General features: G+C 36.9%; 1 protein-coding gene across 1 annotated transcript in view; it reads right to left on the reverse strand.

Annotated features, from left to right (window-relative positions):
• acbd6 (acyl-CoA binding domain containing 6) overlaps positions 1-24,116 on the reverse strand; it is a 52,217-nt gene extending 28,101 nt beyond the window's left edge. Inside the window, exons 1-6 of the mRNA XM_052094485.1 lie at positions 23,695-24,116; positions 21,622-21,686; positions 21,359-21,455; positions 17,984-18,066; positions 12,615-12,720; positions 4,580-4,669 (exon numbers count right to left, since the gene is read on the reverse strand). Of these exons, the coding sequence (XP_051950445.1) occupies positions 4,580-4,669; positions 12,615-12,720; positions 17,984-18,066; positions 21,359-21,455; positions 21,622-21,686; positions 23,695-23,970 (717 nt within the window). The 5' untranslated portion in view covers positions 23,971-24,116. The remainder of the gene's footprint in view (positions 1-4,579; positions 4,670-12,614; positions 12,721-17,983; positions 18,067-21,358; positions 21,456-21,621; positions 21,687-23,694) is intronic.
• Between the last annotated feature and the right edge of the window lie 1,671 nt (positions 24,117-25,787).

The following is a 25,787-nucleotide window of genomic DNA, read 5'->3' on the forward strand; positions in this document are numbered from 1 at the left end:
GAATCATTTATTTAATCAAGCTCAAAATACAGCTCGTTCTGGATTCATGGTTAGAAGTGACGTGTCGGTTAGAAGTGACGTAACAGCGTTTGCATATGACCGCCTCCAGCGCAAGACAACTACGCTCATTTCGTATCGCCGTGCACCTCACAAGTGTTCAGTCGATGGACAGCGAGCTCTGACAGAGACTACTTGTGCACAGGAAAATTACGATGCCACACAGATGTGCTGTTCCTGGCTGTGGTCAAACAAAACCTCTGAATAAGCTGCCGAAAGATCCAGACGCCAGGGAAAAATGGATGCAGTTTATTTTTTTCGGACGTCCCAGTCACGGCAGTGTTAACTTAAGCGTTTGTTCTGTACATTTTAAGGATGACTGTTTTGAGAACAAATCTCAATATGATGCTGGCTTTGCCAGAAAACTGTTGCTCAAAGATAAGTCCGTGCCGACTATTCTGGGAACAACGACGACGCAAACTGTAAGTAATCTATTTTAAACTTTAAACTACTTTTTAAAGCGCAATTTCATTCATTATGAATAATCACAGTGTTTTTACTTAGTTTACTTGCATATTGTTCTGGCTGGGGCGCCAATAATTGATACATAGGCACTGACGTTAGCCAATCATAACAGTGGGCGTTAACACTGAAGTCTTAAATGGAAAACGCCCCCAAAACAGACTGTTTGAATCAGAGGATGAGAAACAGGGTGGGAAAAGGTCATAAATCACTAGATTTTAAAAGTTTTTCTTAAAAAAAAATAGATTAATACTATAACTGCACCTAAGGGAACATAATAATACAATAAAAAAAACCATGTCATGACCCCTTTAAGTAAATGTGTTAAATCTAACAGTGTTAAACACGTTTGATTCATCTCAAAAGATAACACATTAACTTTGGCACCCTAATTGTTAAATAATCCAAGTCAAATATGTGAGAAAATGAATAAAAGAGAAAATGTTTTGTTAACAAGAACTATTGGTGATAGTTGTCCAAATATGTGCTTTCAAACATAGTCATGGCTCAAAGTTTTATATTGCTATCAAATCACACTTCCTGGAAGTATTAACATAGGATAATAATTTTGGCAGGAGCAGTAGCATGATTTAACACAGCCGTATTTTCTCTCATGCCACCTGAACGCTACTTAATAAATCTGCCCTCAATAATTCTCCTGCTGAAGTCCAACTGCCTTAATATTCACCTTCTGCTGGTCAGTGCTGTAACCCAGCACACAACTCTGAAGGACATCTGTAGGTTCTACATGGATGCATTGCTAGTACTGAACCACCTAAGACCTCTAAAGCTGCAAGAACATGATCAATTCTAGTCTAATTTAGCAAATCCAAGCTATGATCTGAATTTTAGGAAATAAAGCAGAAAATGAAATCGATACATTTCCTTCTACTTTTCAAGAAATGTGTGCAAACCTGATGCTTGGCTTTATTTCAAGGTCAATTTCAAGGTTATTTTCAAATATAAATGGGTAAAATGGTTATAAGCAATGGGCTGCCAAACCTTTGTTTGAATATATCATGTCATGATTTTTTAAAAATGAATCTACTTCCGCAAATCTCTCAATCTAAACACGTTTTAATGATCGTATCCTTTACAGTACTGATTAGCAGATTCATCTTTGATCTGTTATTAAGAACACAATAACTTAAATTACTGTCTATGCTCTACATAGCTGGTGATAAAACATGTATCTCATATAATATTACTCAGTGTTCTCAATAATTACTCTACTGGAGCTCTAGTGGGGATTTCACATTAGCATTCACATTTAACTGTTAAAACAGAACAATAGAAAGGCATTGATTGTAGTCTAGGCCAAGCTTTTGCTCCCCGCCCACACAATAAAGGTCCACGGCCACACATAAAAAAAAAAAAAAAATCATTTGCAAATGTTCTGATTATATGGGTTGTATAATGCAAACAATTTGGCTGATTACTTCCAATTGATTTGTCTTAGCGTGAATCAGATCAAGGCAGTGGCCACATTACTGTACTGTACTATACTGTATTAATTTCCCAATGAATTATTCACTGCCTTTATGACCTGTTTTGTGTGTATTTTAAATAACAGCGACCAGCTTACATTGTGTTGCTTAACGCCCATTAGGATAAGATGATATAATATCCCCAATGATTAAAGTACAGTCGCTGCTAAATTCAGTAATAGAGAAGGTCTGATCTTTATAGATTATTGAGGACGAGGGTTAATTTTTTTAATATATTTCTATACAAAAGATCCAAATGACCAGAGTTCAGCACTTAAATAAACTATATAAATATTCATTATAAGACTTCGGTCATTCATTTTACAGTTCATATTAAACATTGGCCCCTAACACTTATTTAGTTTACTCATTTTAACTCATGACTTGTACTACAAGTAAATAACTAATATTGGCATTTTATTCATGATGTTAGCCAGATGGGAACTGGCCCCTACAGTGAGCCTGGTTTCCCCCAAGGTTATTTTTCTACATTAACCAACATCTTATAGAGTTTTGTGTTCCTTGCCAAAATCACCTTCAGCTTGCTCACTGGGGGTCTAAATATATAGAATTTACTTATTTATTTCGTTCATTATTTATTTAAAGGCACAATTTACAATAATGCTTTTATTTAAACACACTATTATGACTCGAATACATTACTATATTAGAGCTTCTTTTTCTGTTGCTGCTTTGAAATGATGTTTCATGTGTGTTGTGAAAAGCGCTGTACAAATAAAATGCCATGATTTGATAAAAACGTATCTAATGGGGGGTGTACTAACTCCCAATGAAAATCAAATAACACTAGTAAACTTTAAAGAATGTTCCGGTTTCAGTTAAGTTTAGCTCAGTCGAAAGCATTTGTAGTATAATATTGACTTGTCCCTCGTTTAAAAAATAAATTAAATCATGGTTACAGTAAGACTCGTGGAAGTGAATGGGGCCTGTTTATAAACATTACAATACAACGGTTTTAAAAGTATAGCCACAAGACATAAACATTATACTCGTAACATGAATTTTGTGTGATAAAATCTGTGTCCAACGTGATTTTAATGTGATCAAATTGCTTGCAGGATTTACCGAAGTTAAGTTGTCATGGCAACAAAGTTGTAATATTTAAAGAAATATTCCAAGTTCAAGGCAAGTTAAGCTCAATCAACAGCACTTGTGGCATAATCTTGATCACTACAAAAAATAATTTCGACTCGTCCATCCTTTTCTTTAAAAAAAGCAAAAATTTAGGTTACAGTGAGGCCAATCTTTGGAGGGTTTAAAAGGAAGAAATTTGAAGCTTATAAATTTATAAACGCACTTCCATTAATTCTTCTGTAAAAAGTAATGTATTATTTGAGCTGTAAAGTTGTCAAAATCATAATTTTTACAGTCGTTTTAGGCTTTGTTGACATGACATTGTCATGGCAATGAAGTTGTAAAATTGGCTATGACTTTTCATGGAAAAGGTTAGGAAGCACTTTTATCACACTAAAAACATGTTAACGCGCATATTTTATATCAACGACTCATTTTATATCAACTGTGGCAGTTGTAGTTAAAGTTTCAAGATGTGTTTCAGCTAGTATTTATTTTTTCATTAATACAATAATTTGTTATAATTATTACTATTATTTAAGACTAGCTAAACTGACCTAACGATCGTTATGAGGAGCCTTTCCTCCCGTGTAATATGCATGTTCTATTTGAATGATGTTTGAAATTAGGAAACAAATGGGATAATAATGGGATCATAACCTATACATAAATATTCTCTTCAATTTTTAAAAGGGGGGAGAGAAAACATCCTGTAGAACAACAAAAGTAATGTCACTCGATGCATGCCCTTATACTTGAAATGCTCTTGACTTTCAATGCAAAATCTAGGTCCCAAAGCAAAGCCAGTTGAGAACCACTGATGTAGATAGATGCCTAAATATGCATTTTGGACCGTCAAACATCCATCAGCCCTTTGGCACCCATTCACTTTAATTGTGTGGACATACAGAGCTGAAATGTGCTTATAAAAAGCTTCATTTCGGTTTTGCAAAAGAAGAAAAGACATCTGGGATGGCTTAAAGGTCAATCAATTATGAGATCATTTTCATTTTTGGGTGAACTATTGCTTTAATAAAGACATTGAACTGCTAATTAAAAATGGATGTTTTTCATCATATTGTTGTTGCTGCTGTTTTTTGAAAGCAATGAGCCAAGAGAGTGTAAAGGGGAGAAGAATTTAAAGTGCTGAAGAATGCCCCTTACCTGTGGTATCACACAGCCTCTCGTGGCATATAGTATTAATAAAATAATACCAGTAACTCAAAAAGAAAGCACACAGTATTGAGAGTAGGATTTTTCACTCATTATTGGTGGATATTTGAAATCCAAAATTTAAAGGGCTTATTTTTTCTATACCCGGTTTTAAAAGAAATTAAATGTTTTAGTGTGTGTAGTTTGGTTAATGGACAAAACAGTTTATATATATATATATATATAAAAGCCATGAAAATTAACTTGCAATCGGAGTCTTTAACATCATTACATCTCTATTTGGCAGCTTGAGTTTACAAACTTACCTGGCTATTGATTTCAGCATTACTCTGCAGCAGCAGGGATACCATGTCTTTGTGGCCCCTATCACACGCCCAATGAAGGAGAGCTCGGCCCTGAAAAACAACAAACAATCATTACTACAAAACTTCAAAGCAGAAAAAACTATTTTGTCACGCTCACAATCTGGAACACAAGGTGATAAGCTGTGCACTTACACTATGCACCCGACAATCTAGTGTATGAACCTTAAAGTTCACCCAAAAATGAACATTCTCTCATCATTTTCTCATGATCCATCCGAGATGTGTATGACTTTCTTTCTTCTGCAGAACACAAAGATTTTTAGAAGAATATCTCAGCTCTTTTGATACTTACAATGCAAGTGAATGGTGACCAGACCTTTGAAGCTCCAAAAAGCACACATTTTTTTTCAAAAGTGGAGATTTACAGTAAAAAAAAGGGCTTAAATATTGATCTGTTTCTCACTCACACCTATTATATTGCTTCTAAAGACATAGATGTGATCACTGGAGTCATACTGATTTCTTTTCTTGTGGCCTTTGTGTGATTTTGGATCTTCAAAGATCTGGTCACCATTCACTTACATTGTAAAGATCTGAGATAATCTTCTAAAAATCTTTGTTTGTATTCTGCAGAAGAAAGAAAGTCATACACATCTTGTATTGCATGAGGGTGAGTAAATGAAGAGAGCATTTTCAGTTTTGGGTGAACTACACCCTTTAGTGTGGTTTCATCTCAAATGGAACACCAGCTGTTTTGTACTACATGTATTTGGGACATATACGATTTGAGATGCAGCTATAATCTCTCAAAAGAAGTGGTTCTCAAACTTTCTCAAGTGTTGGATCACTTCAGCAGTACAACAAAAATTTGCAGACCACCTGACTTCCCAAATCTCATTCATGAGTGTTATTCGACATTCTCTTCGCCAATATATAATATTTTCTTACATTTTTGTCCTGTTTTGTTCTTAATTCTAATTGAAATGAACTAGACTGCTAACACAATCAGTTACTTCAATGTTATAAGTTGATTAATGATGCTTTTTCAATTATAATTATTCTATTTATTTTGGGGATGTTCTGATGTAGCGGCCATCGATATTTATCAGCCAATTACTGACCAATTAAAAAACATAGACATATCAGTCTTAAGCATGAAAATGCTGATATGAAAAAACAACAGTTATTTAGAATTACATACATTAATTGTGCTGTATAAAGTTTATAATCACTTTTTCAGTGTGTAATACAAAGAAACACCTACCAAAATATTTTTTTTTTGTCAAAGTAAAGCATGTATGTATTTGTAAAGTTCTATCATAATATGTCAAATGTGTGTTTAGAATTGCAAAACAAAAGTTCAAAAATGTTTTAGAAGAGCAAAATAACCTTTTTTCCCCAAATTAATCATCATATTATCATAATTTTTCTTGTATTAATCTTTAATGTCATTTCGGCCTGTAATGTGTTCAAAAGATCTAATCCATTTTCAATGGAAATTATTTATGGTTAGAATAATACAGTTTTTGTGCCTATATGAAATTTTTTTTAAAGCATTATTCCTTAGCAAAACAATGATCTGATTACAAAATAAGGTAAGTAGCAAAATATCGGTATTAGCCTATAGATTTTTGTTACAATCTGAATTGACCAAAAATGTTCATATCGGTGCATTTTTCTTCACAGATCACCAGTTGTCTACGGACCACAGTTTGAGAAGCTCTACAGAAAACAGTTAGCTTCCATGAAATCACAGAGACGCCAACATTTTGCTCAATTTCAAACAAGGCACAATACATCCTTGAGTCAATCCAAGGAGTTCGATCTCGTAATTAAATTCCTTACTCTAATTTAGATACAGTTATTGAACAAACTCTCTTTCTGCCTTTGATCGTAGAGCATTTAAATGAGCAGCAGCCAAGAGGCGAGTAGAAAAATTAATAATAGCTGTTTTTGCAGGCCGTCTGCAAACCAAAACCATGGAAGTGTCTACAGACCATCCGACCTTCAGATGGATGAATCCCTCTTCACCTCTAACACATTCATTTATTCCCTTTTGTTATGCAGGCTTATATAAAGTTAACTTCACAATAGATTTCTCTCCTCCAGAAAAAATAAATTATGCACAACAATTTATAACTCAAGAGCCTTTAGACCCAACTATTTAACGATGTGCTGACAGGATGAGTTCTGCTCTGGCCACCACGCAAGCGAGAGAGAAGGGCATTGTGGGAGGGAAGGATCATGGGCACTCCAGAAACAAATTGCGGTGGGACGGGAGAGTCTTTAGCAATGAGTGATGGGGTTCTGGGAACAAAAAATAGAGTAGACCCTTGATCACCAAAGCCGTCCCCGCTTCTCCGACCGCCCCCAGGCCTGAAGCTGCTTGTACCTATCAAGGCTGCAGAGTTCATTTTTCAGTGAAGGCCAATTAGATAAAGCAAACTTCTTAAGTCGTATTCCATGGCTGAAATGATATTGATCTCCACTGCTGCATGTTAAAATTGATATTTATGAGAGAGTCTTACACCACAAGGGTTTTTTTCTTTTTTAGGGGGGAGGGTATACCCTGGACTGTTTGTCAAATTTTCATCAGAGATATAGCCAAACATTTTTCTTTTCTCATTCTCTCCTCCCAAGGCACACCATTTCTCTGGAACTACAGCACTGGAACTCTTGGATCACTAGCCAAAAATACCAGTTTTTGGACATGGTAGAATACCTTGGTTTCGATACATGTACCATGCTTGCAGTACTAAGTTAATCCAATGGTACATGAATATGGTAATAATTTTGTACCATGGTAGGGGAGTTGTCACAAGGCTATATGTCGGAATGGTAAGATTTGGAGACAAAAATCCAATTGCACAAATTAGTGTTTTCTTTAGCATTGGTTTTATATTTTGGTTACCCTGATAAGTGTGTGTGTGTGTATTATTCCCTGCAAAGTAAAATTCTAAAACTCTTGGCTAAACAAGCAAACATAATCAAACCACACTGGCATACATTAAGTCAAGGGTCAACTACAGGGTTCGAATTATGATTTCATCTTTGTGGGGGTCTCTTAAAAAAAAAAAAAAAGTAGCCTATAAGCAGGCGTGGTGTGTGTGATAAATAATTGCTTAACACTGCACTTGATTCTTTTGATTTCAATGTTTATTAATACAGGAGTAGAGAAACGAGTAGACTGTCCTCTGATGATGTTTTTTGTTTTTTTTAAATAAACCCGAATTTTGCCAAAGTTGTACCTGATGTTGGTAGCAGTCTTTTTTATTTTTGGTGGCATGGTTGCTGGTTCTGAACTTTACACTATTTCTAAAATATTCTAACTGATCCCCCAGCGTGAGTTATTCTAGGTGACCGTTATTTAGAACCTGTCACTTTAATGTTTCCATGGTGACGCATCATTGCTTGTCACGTTACACAGTGCAACCACAACACAGCGCTGAATGAATGATGATCTGCTTTTATGTCATTTTTCCTTTTTTATACAAAATATTCACAAATGTATTAGCTATAACATGAAACACTGATATTCCGATTGTCAAATATGTGCAAGTGGATGTGTTTTGTTGTTTAAACGCCTTTATAACGATCGCGTTAAGTTAGTTGAGCTGTATGTGCGATGGGCGGCGCCATGTTATTTTACAACACGTCAGTTCCTCAACTTCTCACGAAATACATGAAAGTAAGTGGCCGGTGAACTGGGAGAAGAATAGAGTAAAATGTAAAGCTACTTACACAATGTGTATCTGTGTGTCTTATTGTAACGTAACGTTAATGGAAAGGATTATTTTTGCCGCTTCCCTAGACATCAGTGTGTATTTTACAAACTCAAAATATTTTTTTGCTAGTACTTATGTGTATTTAAATGTCTGAAACCTAAAATAAACATTATGTGGTTGAAAACACAGAACAGTTGATCCGTCTATGGTTGTGATACATGACAGCAGCACTGAGCGCGTCTGTCTCTGGCTCAGCGCCAGCCAAAGCGCGAAAGCGCGTTTGAATTTAGCAGTTGATCACGTGATGCACTGACCGTTCTAATCACACCGGTGTTGATCGATCATACGTGCAAAAGGGTTAACATAAACATTGAAGGAATATATTGAAGGAAAAAATGCTTTATTTGTAATTTAAAATAATGGTGCTGATGATTTTTAGAGACCCCCACAGGTGTATGATTTTACTGCTTTCATGGGAGCTCATCCTCTCTCTATGGGAGCTCAGCTCCCACTGGCTCCCACGTAATTCGAACCATGGAACTATATTAAAATGTGTTCCTAGGACAAAAGTTATTTTCATGAAATTCAGGTCGGGAATGTTGTCATACTTTATTATTGGGGCAGGTGTGACGTGCTTTAAATGTATACACTTTTCAATTATACGTTTTTATATTTTTGTAAGTAACTTTTCCATATTTCTTGCTTTTATAAATCATATACTCACTCTCATGCCATCCCAGATGTGTATGACATTCTTTATTCTGCTGAACACAAACACAGTTTATTTGAAGAATATTATAGCTCTGTAGGTCCATATAAATTCTCCTCCCTGCCCAGTAATTGGAGATATGCACAAAGAATGTGAATCTCCAAAAACAAAAGAAGAATGTGAACGTGGAGATTTTATAGTAAAAAAGGACTTAATAATTGATCAGTTTCCCACCCACACTTATCATTTTGCTTCTGAAGATATGGATTTAACAGCTGGAGTTTTATGGACAACTTTTATGCTGCCTGTAACGACCTACAGACCTGAGATATTCTTCTACAAATATTTGTGTTCTGCAGAAAATAGAAAGTCATACACATCTGGGATGGCATGAGGTTGAGTAAATGATGAGAGAATTTTCATTTTTGGGTGAACCAGCCCTTTAAATTTGATTGAAAAGCCTATAATATTTTGTGTAGTGCAGACATAGATTTAAAGAGAGGTGTAGATTTTGTTTTGTTGGTTGTGATGAGGAGTATCAGGGGAACACTTCCCCCTAAATATTCACATCAAACCTACGCCACTGGTTTAATAGCAGGTTCTATTGTGACAACTAACCCCATACATGTGACAACATGCCCAACTATTGGGTTGAGTTGTCACAAAAGGTGAACATGTGTTCATTAACCTTTTTTCCTGGACAATAACAGTGAAAATACTCAACAGCTTTTTTTTGTAGCCAATGCAGAAAATTACTTTTAAAAATAAACTTACTCTAAGAAATCTTTGCTGGAGTAAAAAGTGTGACAACTAGCCTCAGTCTACCCTATATATAATATCTAATATAATCCATTTACATTTACATTTATGCATTTGGCAGACACTTTTATCCAAAGCGACTTACAGTGCACTTATTACAGGGACAATCCCCCGGAGCAACCTGGAGTTAAGTGCCTTGCTCAAGGACACAATGGTGGTGGCCATAGGGATCGAACCATCGACCTTCTGAATAACAGTTATGTGCTTTAGCCCAATACGACACCACCACGCATAATCTCACAACTCACAATCCAAAGACATGAACAGCTCTGCGTCGAATCTCCAAGTTTGTTATTTCGTAATCACATTACTTCAGAGAAGACATAAACTAGCATTAGTGCTAAAACTTCCTTTTTTGTCATCAATGTCTTGGCAAAAATAGATAACAAAGCCACAGCTCATCTTTCCAACTTAAAGGAAGAGCTCTGTAAAGAGTAAAGACCTAAAAATCCCACTGATTACACATTTCTGCCCCAGTGTAAGAGCTCTGGATTAAGTGTGACAGGCATGGACTCTACAGTGAACAGGTCTCAGTGCAGATGAATAGGAAACCTCTTGCTTTACAATGCCCCTGCCAAAGAGGGTGGAGATCTGGCAGCTCAATTGCATGTAATTGATGGGGCCGCTCCAACACAGACAGAGGGAGAAAAAGAAAGCAAAAATTTGTTGGGACATTTGCACAAATGAGTCCGGCCCTCCTTTGTTCAGGTGGAGGGGCTCGTGTCTGTTGGAGGCGTGTGTAAACCTGCTGACCTCAGGGCATTTAAGATATCACCATCACAATAAGACAGAAAAAACACAACATGAACAGTGCACATCTGACCACCACACTGACAATCAAGCAAAAGCTCTTCAAGAACCACAGCGTGTTGCTTCCCCAGGTCCAAGCTTCCTCTCCACACTATCTACTTTCCCAGTTGTGTCCCAGTGTATTCTGATCTATTATCATCATTGAGATTATTTCCCCACTGCCACATACCCGGCTGCACTGTACATTAAGGGTAATGTATCTGACCTCTGCAGAGGCAGGCTGACCCTGAGGAGATCAAAGGGCAGTCAAGAAGCTCATCTCAGCTCAGATCAAGCCACTGGCAACAGCCTCTGCTGAAAACATCAAATGGCATTATGTTCAGAGCAGAGTCCATATGTCATGTCTTAATGCTGCAGTGAGTTAATGCTGCATTTTGTGGGTTTCAGGTTGGAAGCTAGGCCTCATTGTTCACATATGTGACCTTGAGAACAGTACAGTCAAGTGGTGGCTACATGTGATTGCTGGAAGACGTAGTAAGCCAAATGTCTTATGATAAGAAATGCTTAGTGTAGTGCAAAGATAAAAACACAATAATGTATACAAATACAGTGTGAGGCAAAAGGCTGAGACCACACTGAAAATCTGTGATTGAAAATCTAAATTAAGTCTGGATAAAACCCACAGTTTTGGGATTTTGTTGAAAAATGTAAAACAAAGAAATGTTCATTATGATGTAAAACAAATAATACATTGTTAAGAATATGCACCATTTCTAGGTCACAAATCAAATCTAAATTTGTGGCATTGACCAGGCAACTCAAGTTTATTTGTATAAAAAGTCAGATTTCCTTGCTTCCATTGAAGCACACAAGATTTTTAGACCCCACTGTGCATATGACTTTTTTATCTTCCATGGAACACAAAAATACATGTTGAGCCAAATGTTAGGGACAGACAGCCTCAGTTCCCATTTACTTCCATTGTATGGAAAATGATGTAATGAAAGCGAATGGTGACTGAGACTAATATACTGCCTAACATCTCGTTGTGTGCTCTACAGATAGCCTTTTTTTGCTTTTATCCATATATCAAAGAGGAGAGGAAATGATAGGGAAAATAGGGAGAAACTGGGTCGAAAAAGCCAGATTCAAACTCACTTATGTTGTCAAACTCACAGGAGCATCACGGGTCAGGCCACTGAAACATGGCTCCAACACAAAAACGTATTTAATTTAATATATTCAAGAAAATATGATTCAATTTTAAATAAAAATCCACCTGTTTTTTTCTTCTCTTATTCACAACCCAACGAATGTCAGTGTGGCTTGCCCTGCAAGTGTAAACAGTAATGTTTAAAATTCACTAGTGCCCTCTAGAGGCTTATCTGTTGAACGAGACAACAATAGTGGATTGACAAAGGCGGCCATCTGGCCGACCTGGTGAGCCAACTGGTTGGAGTGCTGACAGAAATGAAACAGGCCAGTTGGTCACAATGATACGTGAATAAAAATGGGATGAACGGATGGATGGGGCACCCAGTGACCTTTAGGGTTTTAGTCGTGTGGGAAACGCAGAGGGCTGATCTCTACACGGATAGAGAGAGAGAGAAAAGTAAGGTGACAGAGTGAAAATGCAAAAATTCAGGTTCTAGTAGATGGTATCAAGACAATATATTCCAAAAATATCATTATTAAAGGGAAAGTTCACACAAAAATAAAAATGGTGTCATCATTTACTCAACCTAATGTTGTTCCAACTCCATATGACTTTCTTTCTTCTGTAGAACACACAAGATGTTAGGCAGTATATTAGTCTCAGTCACCATTCTCTTTCATTACATCATTTTCCATACAATGGAAGTAAATGGGAACTGAGGCTGTCTGTCCCTAACATTTGGCTCAACATGTATTTTTGTGTTCCATGGAGGATAAAAAATCATATGGGTTTGCAACGACATTAACATGAATAAATGACATCAGAATTTTCATTTTGGGGTGCAATAGCCCTTTAATAGTAAAATTAGTTTTTTACCTCTTCGTCCTTTGTGTTCACATCCACTTTCTTGGAGCTGATGGCTTTGCTGACGTGTTCGATGTTGTTCTCTCGGCAGTAATCAAAAATGTTTTTATCCTCTTCCCTGTGGTCAAAGACAACAAAACAGGAAGAATGCAAATGAGTGCAAAAAAGGTGATAACCATTTGGGTAATATCAGAGAAACATTACAAACATCATCAAACAACTTCAAAGACCCATTGAAAAAAATCACTAAATCATAGTCACAAAGCAATGTTGAAAGCACCACAGAACCACATTGTTTACACTTTTTGAAAACATCCACCAATGGCTTACTTATAGTTGTTCGTATCTTAAGCTGGGTTGGGAGAAAAAAAATGACATGCATCAAATTTAATATAACATAACCAGAGCCACAACTGTCACCCTAGATAGAGAGCTATTTTAACTATATAGAGTGTAGAAGCCTCATTCTTTACAAATAATGGGATTTCCTAGCCACCTACCACCCAAGAGCAGAAGCCACTTCAGACAAAATAAACAATTTTCTTCCTGAAAACAGATCTAGTGTCCACACTGATGTGCACAGGTGTGACATGCTGCAAACATAATTTTACTGGCATGCATCCCACGGTCACACCTCTTCACCTCTGTGGCACATTCTCATGAGCCTGCCAAACACCACAGCAGTTTTAATTATTTTCGTCTCTAATCACCTTGTGCCATTTGGGCCAAGCCAGGCCAAGCCAGGCAGGGGAGAGCGAGGGATAGAGAGAGACAGAGAAGGAGAGATAGAATGGGGATGAGGTACAGTTGGTGGGAGAAATCTCATTAAGAGATTTACCCCTGCCCCTGTTGCCCATGCAGGATGGCAGATTAATTGAATTTGGAGCCCTATTGTGTGGTCGCCCCTCACTCTCATTACAGGGGGAGGGCAGAGGAGACTGTCAGTGGACGGGACCTCCATGCTTGAGAGATTTAGGAAATGGACAGAGTGCCTAACTTTAAATGAACTGATGGGAGTGAATCAGTGTAGTCTAGTTTTCTCAGAATCTTAGGATAAGTGGCAATATGGAAACATTACACTGACACTAATCATCAGTTTGTATATTAGATATTTGAACAAACCCCTTATCCCAAGTATTAAACTTCAGCTTTGGTATTGTTTGAAAAATAAATGACTTAAAAGTAGGACCAAAATATATATCTGCGTATAAGTGCACAGTAACCCTGGCTTTCTTTCAAGTACATAAGCATGAACGTGTGAAGGTGTGTGTGCGTGTGTGGTCTTACCATGACCCAGTGTGTCTATGCCATGTGGGCATCATCTGTCTCCCAGGGCAACTAATCAATAAAACTACTCATTCGTCAGACTGATGCTGGCCTGTGTTCCTAAGCCTCAGCACACACACACACACACACACACACACACACACACACACACACACCAGCACACTCTTACACCTGATTAATGGCCCACTGATAAATTACATGGCATCAGTGCTACCGCTGAGCATGCTGGGAAGGTCACTGGCAACTCTGTCATTCCACCATGCTTGATCAACCTTCACTGACCAAAAGATAACTGTTTATAATGAAAGGTGGTTACACACAAAGCTAAATATACTCTATGGAGTATATAAAACAGTAATCTAGCTGTTTAGTTTACAGCAGTGACTCCCAACTGAGGACACAAAAGTGGGTCACAGGTCGGTTCTGATAGCGTCGTGAGCAGCAGGAACAAACAATGCAAAATGCAATAATAAAATGCAACAAACCATATTGCTTGCTTAGTTATCAACTTTTAGAAGAGAGGAAAAAATGCTTCCTATGCCTTTTGTTGTTAATGTCAAAAAGAATTGGGTCATTACATTCAATGGGTTTTACCATTGTTTAAAGTGTTTTTGGATTATTCCACTGACGAAACATTGAAAAATATCTTTCCAAGAAATTTCAGTAGACAAAAATACCCAGACAACATGAGTTATGAAAAATTTGATGTGATGTAGGAGCTTTTTCTAGCTTTATACAGTGCATGACATTGAAGGGACGGTAAGTCTATCCCTCACAGACTCATTTACATCACAGCCTCAAAATCAAAGACAGCGCTTTGAATTTCTTTATTTTTGGGGGGATTTTTTTGAGTGGCGCTTCTCATCTGGTGTGCAGGTGACACATCACACCCCCTCCAAAAGTACACTGCCTTCAAAAACGGCCTGATATTTATGAACCGACACTGTTCCCATCATAGGCTTTATTTACAGGTAGGACATGTCCCTTCCACTTTTTGCCTTTGCCAATTTTGTCCCCCACAATAACTTTAGTCAGGTAAGTGTCTAATGAAGAAGAAATAGTTTCCATTTCATTTGTGTGTGTGTGTATAATAAATGGCGAACCAGCATTTGGAGTTTGTTATTTTGTATGTTTTGATGAGTGCCCGTTGTGGCTGTTATTAGTGGTGTTAAATGACAATGGGTGGGGAGGTTCTCTCATCCAAACATTTTCGCAAAGCAAAATACAAACAGATGTGTCTCACAATATACATCAAACATACATACATGACATAAATTAAAACGTTATTTATGGGTGCACTAGAACCCAGAACTCCTTGTACTAGAGGCAAAAACTTCTGATTAAAGCTTACTGATCCATCTTTTTATCCAATGACTAACAAAATCTGACTTAGCACTTGAACAATAATGTCTATTTATCAAAACAATAAATGATTATTTGACTGCACGTAATCTAAATAATATGAGTTTCACCACTTTGTGACATCACCCCCCCTCCCCCTCCCCCCTCTTCCGAAACTGTCTCCACCACTTTTTAAAACAAAGTGACACCCCTGGTTCCCATTAATCACATCATTCTTTTTTCACATCACTCTCTCGCCATGGTCCTCTAAAAGCACAACTCCATCTGTCAATGCATTCTTTTCAGAGGGGAAGCTACCTCGGTTACAACTTCCTGCAGGTACACTGGATCATGCTACATTCACAGTGGCACTGTCTTTGATTTTTGACAGAGATGAAAATGAGGCTGTGAGGGATAGACTTACTGTCTCTTCAATGTCCTGCACTGTATAAAGCTATGCAAGCGGGACAGTACAGAAAGATTTGTGCTCGTGAATATCTAGTTTGCTTGCTACGAAGTGCTTCAAACAAAACTCTGTATATCTTTCTGAATGTGCCAATATGTACATTTGATGGCATTAACATCACAAACTTTTTAAAATCCAGAGATTAGTCCTTCCACACAACCTGGAACCAACATGATTTATTTTCCAGGTCGGTCTGGTGCACCTCGATTCTCTGAAGTTGCTTAAAGCCAACTAATCAGAATGGAACTGATTCTTTTGCTAGGTCGTGCCAGTTTTGTGTGATCAGATGGTCAGTGAACTACAGGGTGTCTAATTCAGCAATCAAGCAACACAGGGGCCATGCAAATTTTCTAATCAAATGCTAACGAGAGGTTTGAATATGCAGGAGGGCTCTCAATCACTGAGGTTGGAAATTGGAAAGCAGTGAAGCAGTCTGCGTGGCCGTCTGATCGGGTCACGCCCGAGGTAGGCCGCTCAGCGACCGACAAATGAGAGGAGAGGAGGGGGAACGGGAAGATAATTGTCTCTTTGCTTTCCAATCCCCAAAGAACAACAGTTCTCTGGGGACGAGTCAACCCCTGTTGCATTGATACTTCCATATTTGCCTTTCACCCAACCATTCATCCTTGAACGGATCCATCCATTTCACATTTTCATCATCGACATAATCATAAAAATAATAAATTCCACCGTTTTCTCAGGCCTCTTCTTCCCCTTCGCATGCATACTAATACTCTTAATTTAAGAGGTAAAACCATGTGAATTCGGGCCTTAATTTTCTCATTAAAGGAAGGAAGCAACGGGACGTCTGTCGTCCTCGAGTTCCATGAGCATGAAAATGAATAATGCCTCACTGATCAGCCACGCCTCTACAGTAGGGGCAAGTGGGGCTAAGCTCCACCAGAGGTGGAGCTGTTGTGCAAATTTCATGTCATAGTCATAAATGTATTTTAAGAAATAATATATTTTTCTCAACTTAAACGTGTTTTATGTCCATTGTACAAGAAAAAATATATATTCTTTAGAGAAATTCTATTATTATTAAGGTATGTTGCATAAAAGCCTAAAAAAGTTCTAATTTTCTATGAATGGGGCTAGCCCTTCATCCTCAATGTTAATAAACCGAGATCTGGAGAACATCATGCGTAATAAGACAAAATACACATATTATAAATACCTTCTCTGAAAAACATATCTTATGCAATACCAGGTGTTAAAGAGCACATATTATGTTTTTTAAACGTGCCTAATTTAGTTTTAAAGGTCTCACAATACATTTACATGCATCCAAGGTCAAAAATCACTTTATTTTGCTCATAGTTTAAATTGCAGCATTACCTTTTTTTCACCAGTTTCAAAAACAACTCGTTCAATGATCCATTCATAAGGATTCATTCAGAGAGCCTACAGAGAGCCTACTCTGCTCTAATTGGTCATATGTCCCAGTCTGTTGTGATTGGTCTACCACTTACAGCACGTTTCGGAAAGGAAACGCCAACTACCATATCCGAGTTCCAGCTCCGTCTGAAAAAGATTTCTGTTTTACATTAACAATTTGAGCCAGAGGCCGACATCGTAAGATCAACCCGAACCACCATTGCAACGGCTTCTCAGTGGTAGTAAGTTTATATGTAGTTTGACAATAACGTGAGTTAGCCGGTTAGCAGAGGCTAACAGGCTAACAGCGTGCATTGGCTGCACACGTCTACAGACCAGAGGCAGGTTTTTTTGCTACCAAATTACGTAGGTTAGTACAGGAAGTAAGTCTGGAATTACTAACGACTAGTTTCAGGTGGTCACAATCAGTTCTTTCATTTGGGAGTCAATAACAATAACTTGTTGTGCACTTAGATTTTTGAAACTTTGCAGACTTTTTTTTTTACATTCACAAACAGCTATATAACACACTCCATGAAAGGTAATATTTGAAAAACCATAATAGGTGCTTATTAATGATGATGGAAGCAGTTAATACACATCTAATAGGCATATTAATAGCACAGAATAAACAAGGCACATGCATAGCAGGAATGTGAGGGACAAAGAGTGAAGTCAAAACTGATGCACTAGGTTAAAATGTTTTTCTTGTTTCTTTTTTATCTGTCAAAATTAATTATTTGTCAATATTTCAAAGATCGGTCAAATAATGTATTAAAAAAATGTTGTGCCCCACACTAAATAATGACCCGAGACGCCACTGTCACTGATGCAAGAGTAATCACTGCATCAAATGAAATTACAGGGAAATTATAATAAAATCTTTATATTCATAGGAGGGATGTGTTACCTTATCATTTCCTCCTGGTATAGACAGCTGACTGCTGGCCCACCGAAACCAATATGCTTTTCTCCTCCCCTTCGCTCCGACGTCTAACGAAAGACAAAAAACAACTCACCAACAAGGTCACCAACAACAAACCGGAAGCAATCATAATGACCACATTAGAAGCCTAGAGATACATTAAAGGGCTTTTAACATCAAAACACAAAATGTTTGGTAAATTACTTAAATATAGTAATCCGCTAACAAATGGCATATTATTGCTCTAAAATTGTAATCAAATTACTTAACTAATTACTTTATTGAAAAGGTAATCACATTACTAATTACTTTACTTTTTTGTTACTTTCAAAAACATTTTTTCTACTCAACAAATTCAAAATAATATCTGTACTTCCTCCTTGTTCATTATTACACCCAAGTCATACACTCAGCACCTCATATTTCTCCTTCACAGTGGATCGTTACAGGGCCATAATTCATGTATTCTACATAAATAATATATTAGAAGTATGTATAACCCTATAATGCACGTAAAAGTAATTCAATTTGGTAACTGTAATCTGATCTGAAATTTTAAATGTAATGCATTACCCTTCTATTTTTTACTAAAAGTAATTAGATTACAGTAACTAATTACTTTGTAATTGGTTTAGACCCAACACTGCCTATACAGAAAATATAATACAAAAAAAAAATACAAAATTCATTAGATCATAGAGTAAAAAGCACTCACCTTCTCAGGTGTAACATTTCTAGAGATATACATTAAGAGGTCTTAAACATCTACAGAGTTTCAAAAATACTGAATTTATTTGTCATAAGAGTAAAAAAGCCCTTACTTAAAGAGAAAATCTGAGTGCAGTGTTTAGCTGATAAAATGGGCAAAACACACACACACACACACACACAGTGTACTGTATAAAAGAAATTGGTGGCCCAAAGGAGCAACTCTTACAAACAATTTATCATACAATGAGCTGAACAAAGAATGGACCAATCACCCACTACTCGAGCTCAAACATGACAGAAAATTGGCAGGATGTTGCCAATGTTGCTGGGCATGTCCAGTTTGTTATTTCTGACACGGTTGCATTCACCATTTTTCCTTTTTTCATCCTATACTTATTAGCAGACATCACATCATTGAGTAATACAGAGAGAGAGAGTACAAAGGATTCGGTATTCAAGCAGAGATATCTCACAAGAAGAAAAGATTAAAATTGCTTTGTGCAGCCACCCGGCTCTTTTCTACAGCAATTTTAATTCAACGACTTAAAGAAGAAAGAAAATATTACTGCTTTGAGTGGAAAAGCACAGCATCTGCACTTTTTGCTAGAGTAATAAACTATGTTTTATTAAAACACAAGAAAATTCCTGCTGATGCTCTTTTCTTTTCTATCTCTAGAAGCACACAGGAGGTCAGGAACCAGCTATTGTCTCTCTCTCCTTCTCTATCCTGTAACGGAGCTGTCTGTCCTCTTTATAACAGACTAACAAAATCAGTTTATTATGTGAGTGGAGAATTTGTTTATGTGCTTTTGTGCCAGTCTGGATGGAAGTCAGATCGCATTACCGCCACTGGTGTCAATGAGAGATAGATGTGTTACATAAGGATTCAGAGGAGAAGTTAGGACTGGCATGGGGATTGTGGGTAAAAAGCAGGGAGAGGAAGGGTGGGGGCAAACAAAAGCAAGAAAGAAATCAAGAGAATATGAGAGCGATAGGAAGAAGTATTTATGAACGCAGGAAAGAGGGATGAAGGGTTGAGTCAAACCTGACTATCATTCATTTTAAGGGATAGCTCATCCAAAAAATGTAATTCTGTCAAAATTGATTCACGTAGTACATACATAACCCGTATGACTTTCTTTATTCCATGGAACACAAAAATGTTATGCAGAATGTTAGCCTCAGTCACCATTCACTTTCATTGTATGGAGAAAAAAAAAATACAATGAAAGTGAATGGTGACTGAGGCATTCTGCCTAACATCTCCTTTGGTGTTTTATGGAAGAATGGAAGTAATTCAGGTTTGAAACAACATGAGGGTGAACAAATGATGACCATTTTCATTTTTGGGTGAACTAACCCTTTAAGATCCCTCAGCTTGTGATTAGATTTTCTTTGTCAATGGTCAACTACCCAAAGACTTTTGAGTAGGACAGACGGATCTCAACACACGCTCTATACGAGATTGCCCCCTGCTGGTCATTGTATCATCACACTCACTTATGTAGTGTTCTCACAGCATAGAATTCCACAGATGTTTATAGAATCAGTAGGTAGCCACTTACATATCGCAGTTTACCTAAAGAAATTAGACAGATTTGTAAAGATAACTAATATACCATAAAAATAAGCAAGAAAAGATCAATGCCGTTTCATAGTGATAATACAGACTGACATATTGTATCATATCAAGAGACTGCAGAATGGACGACTAACTAAAATTCTTTTAAAAAAGGATCATCTTGTAATTTAGTCCAATGGAAAGAGGGCCCTTATCTATTACAAACAATTCTATAACATTATTGTTACGTTATGGTAGAAGGCAACATCTTTCTGAACATATTTCTGATTTAGTTGCTTGGATAAAAATAATCAATACAGTGGTCAATGACATATTATTGAAGGATTATTTCACCCAAAAACTGTATCTCTCATTATTTACTCACCCTCATGCCATCCCAGACAAATAAAGATTTTTAGAAGAATATCTCAGCAGGTCCTCACAATGCAAGTGAATGGTGAGCAGACATTTGAAACTCCAAAACTCACATAAAGGCAGCATAAAAGTAATTCATTAGACTCCAGTGTCTTCTGAAGCATTGTCGGTTTTGGGTGAGAACGGACCAAAATGAAACTCCTTTTTCACTACACATCTTGTTATTGCAGACTCTAGGCATGATTATGATTTCAAGCTCAATTATACTTGCTAGCACATAAAGCATGCTAGATGGCTCTATATCTATAGGAAGTGTAATAGAGCTTGAAATCATGATCGCCAAGGACACTGTTATCAAGATGTACAATGAAAAAGGAGTTATATTTTGGTCTGTTCTCACCAAAACCAACTGGATTACTTAAGTAGACATTGATTAAACCACTGGAGTCTAATGGATTACTTTTATGCTGACTTTATCTCCTTTTTGGAGCTTTTGGTGTTCTGGTCACAATTCACGTGCATTGTGAGGACTTACAGAGCTCAGATATTCTTCTAAAAATCTTTGTGTTCAGCAGAATAAAGAAATTCATACACATCTGGGATGGCATGAGGTTGAGTGAATAAATGTAACTATCACTTTAAGTGTGGTTTTCATAATTTGCTGAAAATTGATCTTATACAACGGCCCCTGCAGTGAGCAGTATGACCTTTACCTTCAGGGTGCCTTCTGGATCCAGGGCATGTACACAAGACACATACTCCTGCATGGCATCCTCTGCACTCATATCCCCCAGTTGTTTCCATGCCGACCTGTAAACAGGAAGTACTTTGTTTAACAATAAAGCTTTGATTTGAGTTGTCTTTTTGGCCATTTTAAAGCTCATGTTATTGGATACAAAAGCAAACTAGTTTGTCACTTAAATAATAAACAAATGTTGCATCTTTGTCAACTGTGAAATTAACCCAAAAGTCTTACCATTTTCTCTGTCCCTCGAAATCAAAGAAACCAGGTTTTGGTGTGTTGCACTTTCCAACTTTGACCTGTCAAACATGCAAATGACTCATTTGTTTATTGTTTTCTAAATAGAGTAAGTTCAGCATTGATATACCAATTCTCCACAAACTGATACCAATGTCAAATGTTTCACCGTAGGGTACAACGGGGCTAAAGGCACACCTTAAAGTATTAGTTACCCCAAAAATGAAAATCCAGTCATTGTTTGCTCATCCCTGTGTTGTTATAACCTTATATGACTTTCTTTTTCTTAACACGAAGGAAGAATATTTGAAAAAATATTGTGCTCAGTGATGTCATACAATGGCTAACCCTAAGGAGACCGACAGTTCACGCAGCATCCTCGCAATATTGGGGCATTCAATATCAACAAATTTTGTTCTGTGGTAATCAGAGTTTTTGTCCTAACCAGCAGTGATGAGCGATGGTACATTCTATCAATCACTTTTTTTTTTTTGGCACTGCACGTGTAACTCCGTCCACTGTGAACTAGCATTGGTCCAAAATCGTTATAACAAAATAAGGCTGGGCATAGAAATGCATAAATTCTTCGACTACAAGCTCTTCAGACATGTTTAGTAAATTAATTTCTCTGTTTTGTGTGCAGCTGTGTTGTACATTGAATACATTAGAATAAATTGTTTCTCACAAAACATTATTGTATGCTTTCATAACAATTATGAGTCTCGTGGAATGATTTATTAGACTTTTGAATTAGACTTTTGCATTCTTTTGAAGCTTCAATAGGTTGTTACCATAAACTGCTATTGTATGACATCACTGAGCACAATATTGTTTCACAATTTCTCCCTTTGTGTTAAGAAAAAGAAAGAAAGTCATAAACGGTTATAACAACACAGGGGTGCGTTTACAATGACTGAATTTTCATTTTTGGGTGAACTAATCCTTTAAATAAAATGTGCTTTTTCTTGGGTCACAAAGTTTAAAAAGATTGAAAAAAATATATATTATTTTTTATTGAATTTTGATTTAGCTTATTTTTATTAAAAAAGCTTATTTATTTAATTAAAAAAATTAAAGGTGGAGAGGAAGCCTTTCACCCCACACTTTGGGTAAAAGGCCCCCAGGGGATATATAGTGATATTGTGTATAAAATAGGGACAATAGTTATTGGGCAAAATTTGTCAATTTAGGTAAATACTTTTGAGACAGCAAATTAAGCTTTTTGAGTAACAAATTAAGATTGTTTAATTCACAAAATAAGGGTTTACCATTTTCTGATCATTTTAAATCACATTTGGCATTCCATATCATCTCAAGTATTCAATAACCAAATGAATCTCCACTGTGGTTGAATCAGTGAATGTGAGCACACTTTTAACATTCTTCATAACAAATCTATCCGCCCCACTTAAGAAAAAGTATGTGTTTTATATGAGCCTTTAGCCCCTGCAACAGAGGGGCTTTTTTTTTGTTTGTTTTTTTACCCCAAATACTATTCTTTTATTACAGTTATTACAAAATGTTTGGTTTGTTCACCTTGAACAAAACTAAAAATGACAATAAGTATTTTATCTCAAAATAAATGTGATAGATTCTGGGATTCTCATTAGCTACATAAATCATTCAAAACAATAAACATAAAACTTTAGACATTGCTCTACAATGATCTCATGGATCAGGAATATTTTGCAGTGTAAAGTGACAAAAAGTATTGTGGTAGTTTTTGTTGTTTTTCTTGTTTTTGGGAGGAAACAAAGTCAAAAGTGGCTTTCAGTGCCCCATTGTACCCTAAATTAAAGACACTCTTGCATATCTCCATTGACTCTCATACAGAATCAACAGACACATCTGTCAGAGCTGCACACCAATTAATGTTCCGCGGGAACAAGTGAATGCCAAGAAAGTACCATAGTCAGTTCATCTTAAATGAATAATACAATGATAATTTGTTATTAAAAAACAGCGGTTGGGAATTCAAACTTTTTTTGATGTTGCTCTGAATCTACCTTGCCCTGTCGTAGACATGTAAACTGTATTTACTGAGGACAAAGACAGATGTTGTGAGTTTACCTGTTTGAACCTGGCGTATAAATAGAGCAACTGTTCTCTATTGGCTGTCTGGACAAGATCTCGGACCCGGTCTGCTGCCGCCTCAAACTCGTTCTCCAGCTCTGCTCCTTCCAATCGAAGCGCAGTATCCGCAGGGCCACAATCAAATTTATCTAATCCGAAATCTGAATCCGAATCGGATCCTCCACCGAGCGGCTCTCCGGTGTCAGGCCGGGCTGGATCAGTACCGGAGCCCGTCGCTGAGTCTGGGGAAGATGACGGAGATCGGGACGCCATTGTAGTGAATAGAGATGTCCTAAAGAGAAATCAAGTTTATTTATGCTTCAATTGTAAATATATATTAAGACTACGCAAACGGATAGTGGCTACAGAACGTTATGCGTAATCTGATTTAGACGGACTTGTTTTGAAAATTTGGTCCGTCACTGGTACGTCACAATAAAAGTCACGAGCGCCTACTGTGACCGCGAGTAACAGTTCCAGTATTTAGGTCCTACCATATTCACAATGGACGCAAATGTGGGGTAAAAGTCTTCCTTGCCAAACATTTTTTGAATTAATTTTAATAAAAAAAAAACTTCCGTTATTATTTATTTTCATTTTATTATGTTGCTCCATCAATAATCAATACAAAAACAAAACCAATCTTGATGCACATTGTGACCAGAAAAAGTAAAGTTTGGTGCCTTTGCTATTTAAATTAATCTTGAAGGCATGTGTTTGACCTCTTTTGCTGACCAGGGAATGGTCAGTGAATTAAAGGTCCACAAAAATTTGCATATTATATTACACTGCATATTACCTAATAGGACATCTAGATCTATTATTTCCCTGAAATTGTTTACATCAACTTTCAACATAAAAAGGAATATATTTCTGATGTCTTTGGACATGTATAGGCCACCAGAGTTTACTAAACAGAAATCTCATATTATTTCACAATTTGCCTGCAGCAGGCTTTATCGGTTGCTCTTTTATTTAGTTCATTATTAGAAATGTAACAGCAGATTTTGCAAGATAAACATTGACCACAAGATGGCACACAGTCCTTATCTTTCAAACCGACTGGCACATCTATATGCCCACTACAAATTTATTCCTCTTCAACTACGAGCCGAGGTCCCTTGCAATATTTCCAAATACATTTTTTAATTATTGAATATTTGATTTTACCATATAAATTGTATCTGTCTCTTCGGAATCCATACAGATGAATGGAAAAATATCTATAAATTATAAATGGAATTTGACCAGGTTGCTTACATTTGAATCCTGCACATTTCTGATTGGAGCATAGTAGTTGGGTTTTGTTGGGATCTCCTTGTGTTTCCCCAAAGCTAAAACTGGCACCAGGGTGTGTGCTAAAATAAAACAACATTAGAGGGGAATAAAGGCCTCTTAACATTTACATGTATCCATTTGGCAGACACTTTTATCCAAAGCGTCTTATAGTGCACTTATTACAGGGACAATCCCCCAGGGGGCAACCTGGAGTTAAGTGCCTTGCTCAAGGACACAATGGTGGTGGCCGTGGGGATCGAACCAGCAACCTTCTGATTAACAGTTATGTGCTTTAGCCCACTATGCCACCACCACTCCAAAGCGACATTAGCATGTTTAAAATGGTTCTAAATCAGAAAAGAAATATATCAATAAGTGGATTAAACTAAAACAAGATTGGAATACTTGGAAGGTCTTCGGGGTCGTAGTTTTGACTTTCTTTAACTTTGAATCATTCATTTATTTTTCATCATTTTGTGTTTTTGTCCATTTCCTGAATCTAACACTACAGCAAAATCATGATCTTAAAGGGGTCGTGACATGAAGAATCACATTTTCCTTGATCTTTTGATCATTGTACTTAAAAAACATACTAAGTTTCAAAACTCAAAACATCCTCCTCACTGTAAAAGGAACATTTGTTGAAATCAAGCTGCCAAAATGATTCATTCTCTACTTCCTCCATGTTGTGATATCATACTGTGGTACATTTGCATCTGACCGCCCCCACAACAACACATCAACGCTTACTTTACCTAATCACTTCTCTTGCCCCGCCAAGTAGCGGTGAGCGAGTAGAAAGAGCACCAAAA

Source organism: Xyrauchen texanus, chromosome 27, assembly GCF_025860055.1.
Source record: "Xyrauchen texanus isolate HMW12.3.18 chromosome 27, RBS_HiC_50CHRs, whole genome shotgun sequence".
Taxonomy (NCBI): domain Eukaryota; kingdom Metazoa; phylum Chordata; class Actinopteri; order Cypriniformes; family Catostomidae; genus Xyrauchen; species Xyrauchen texanus.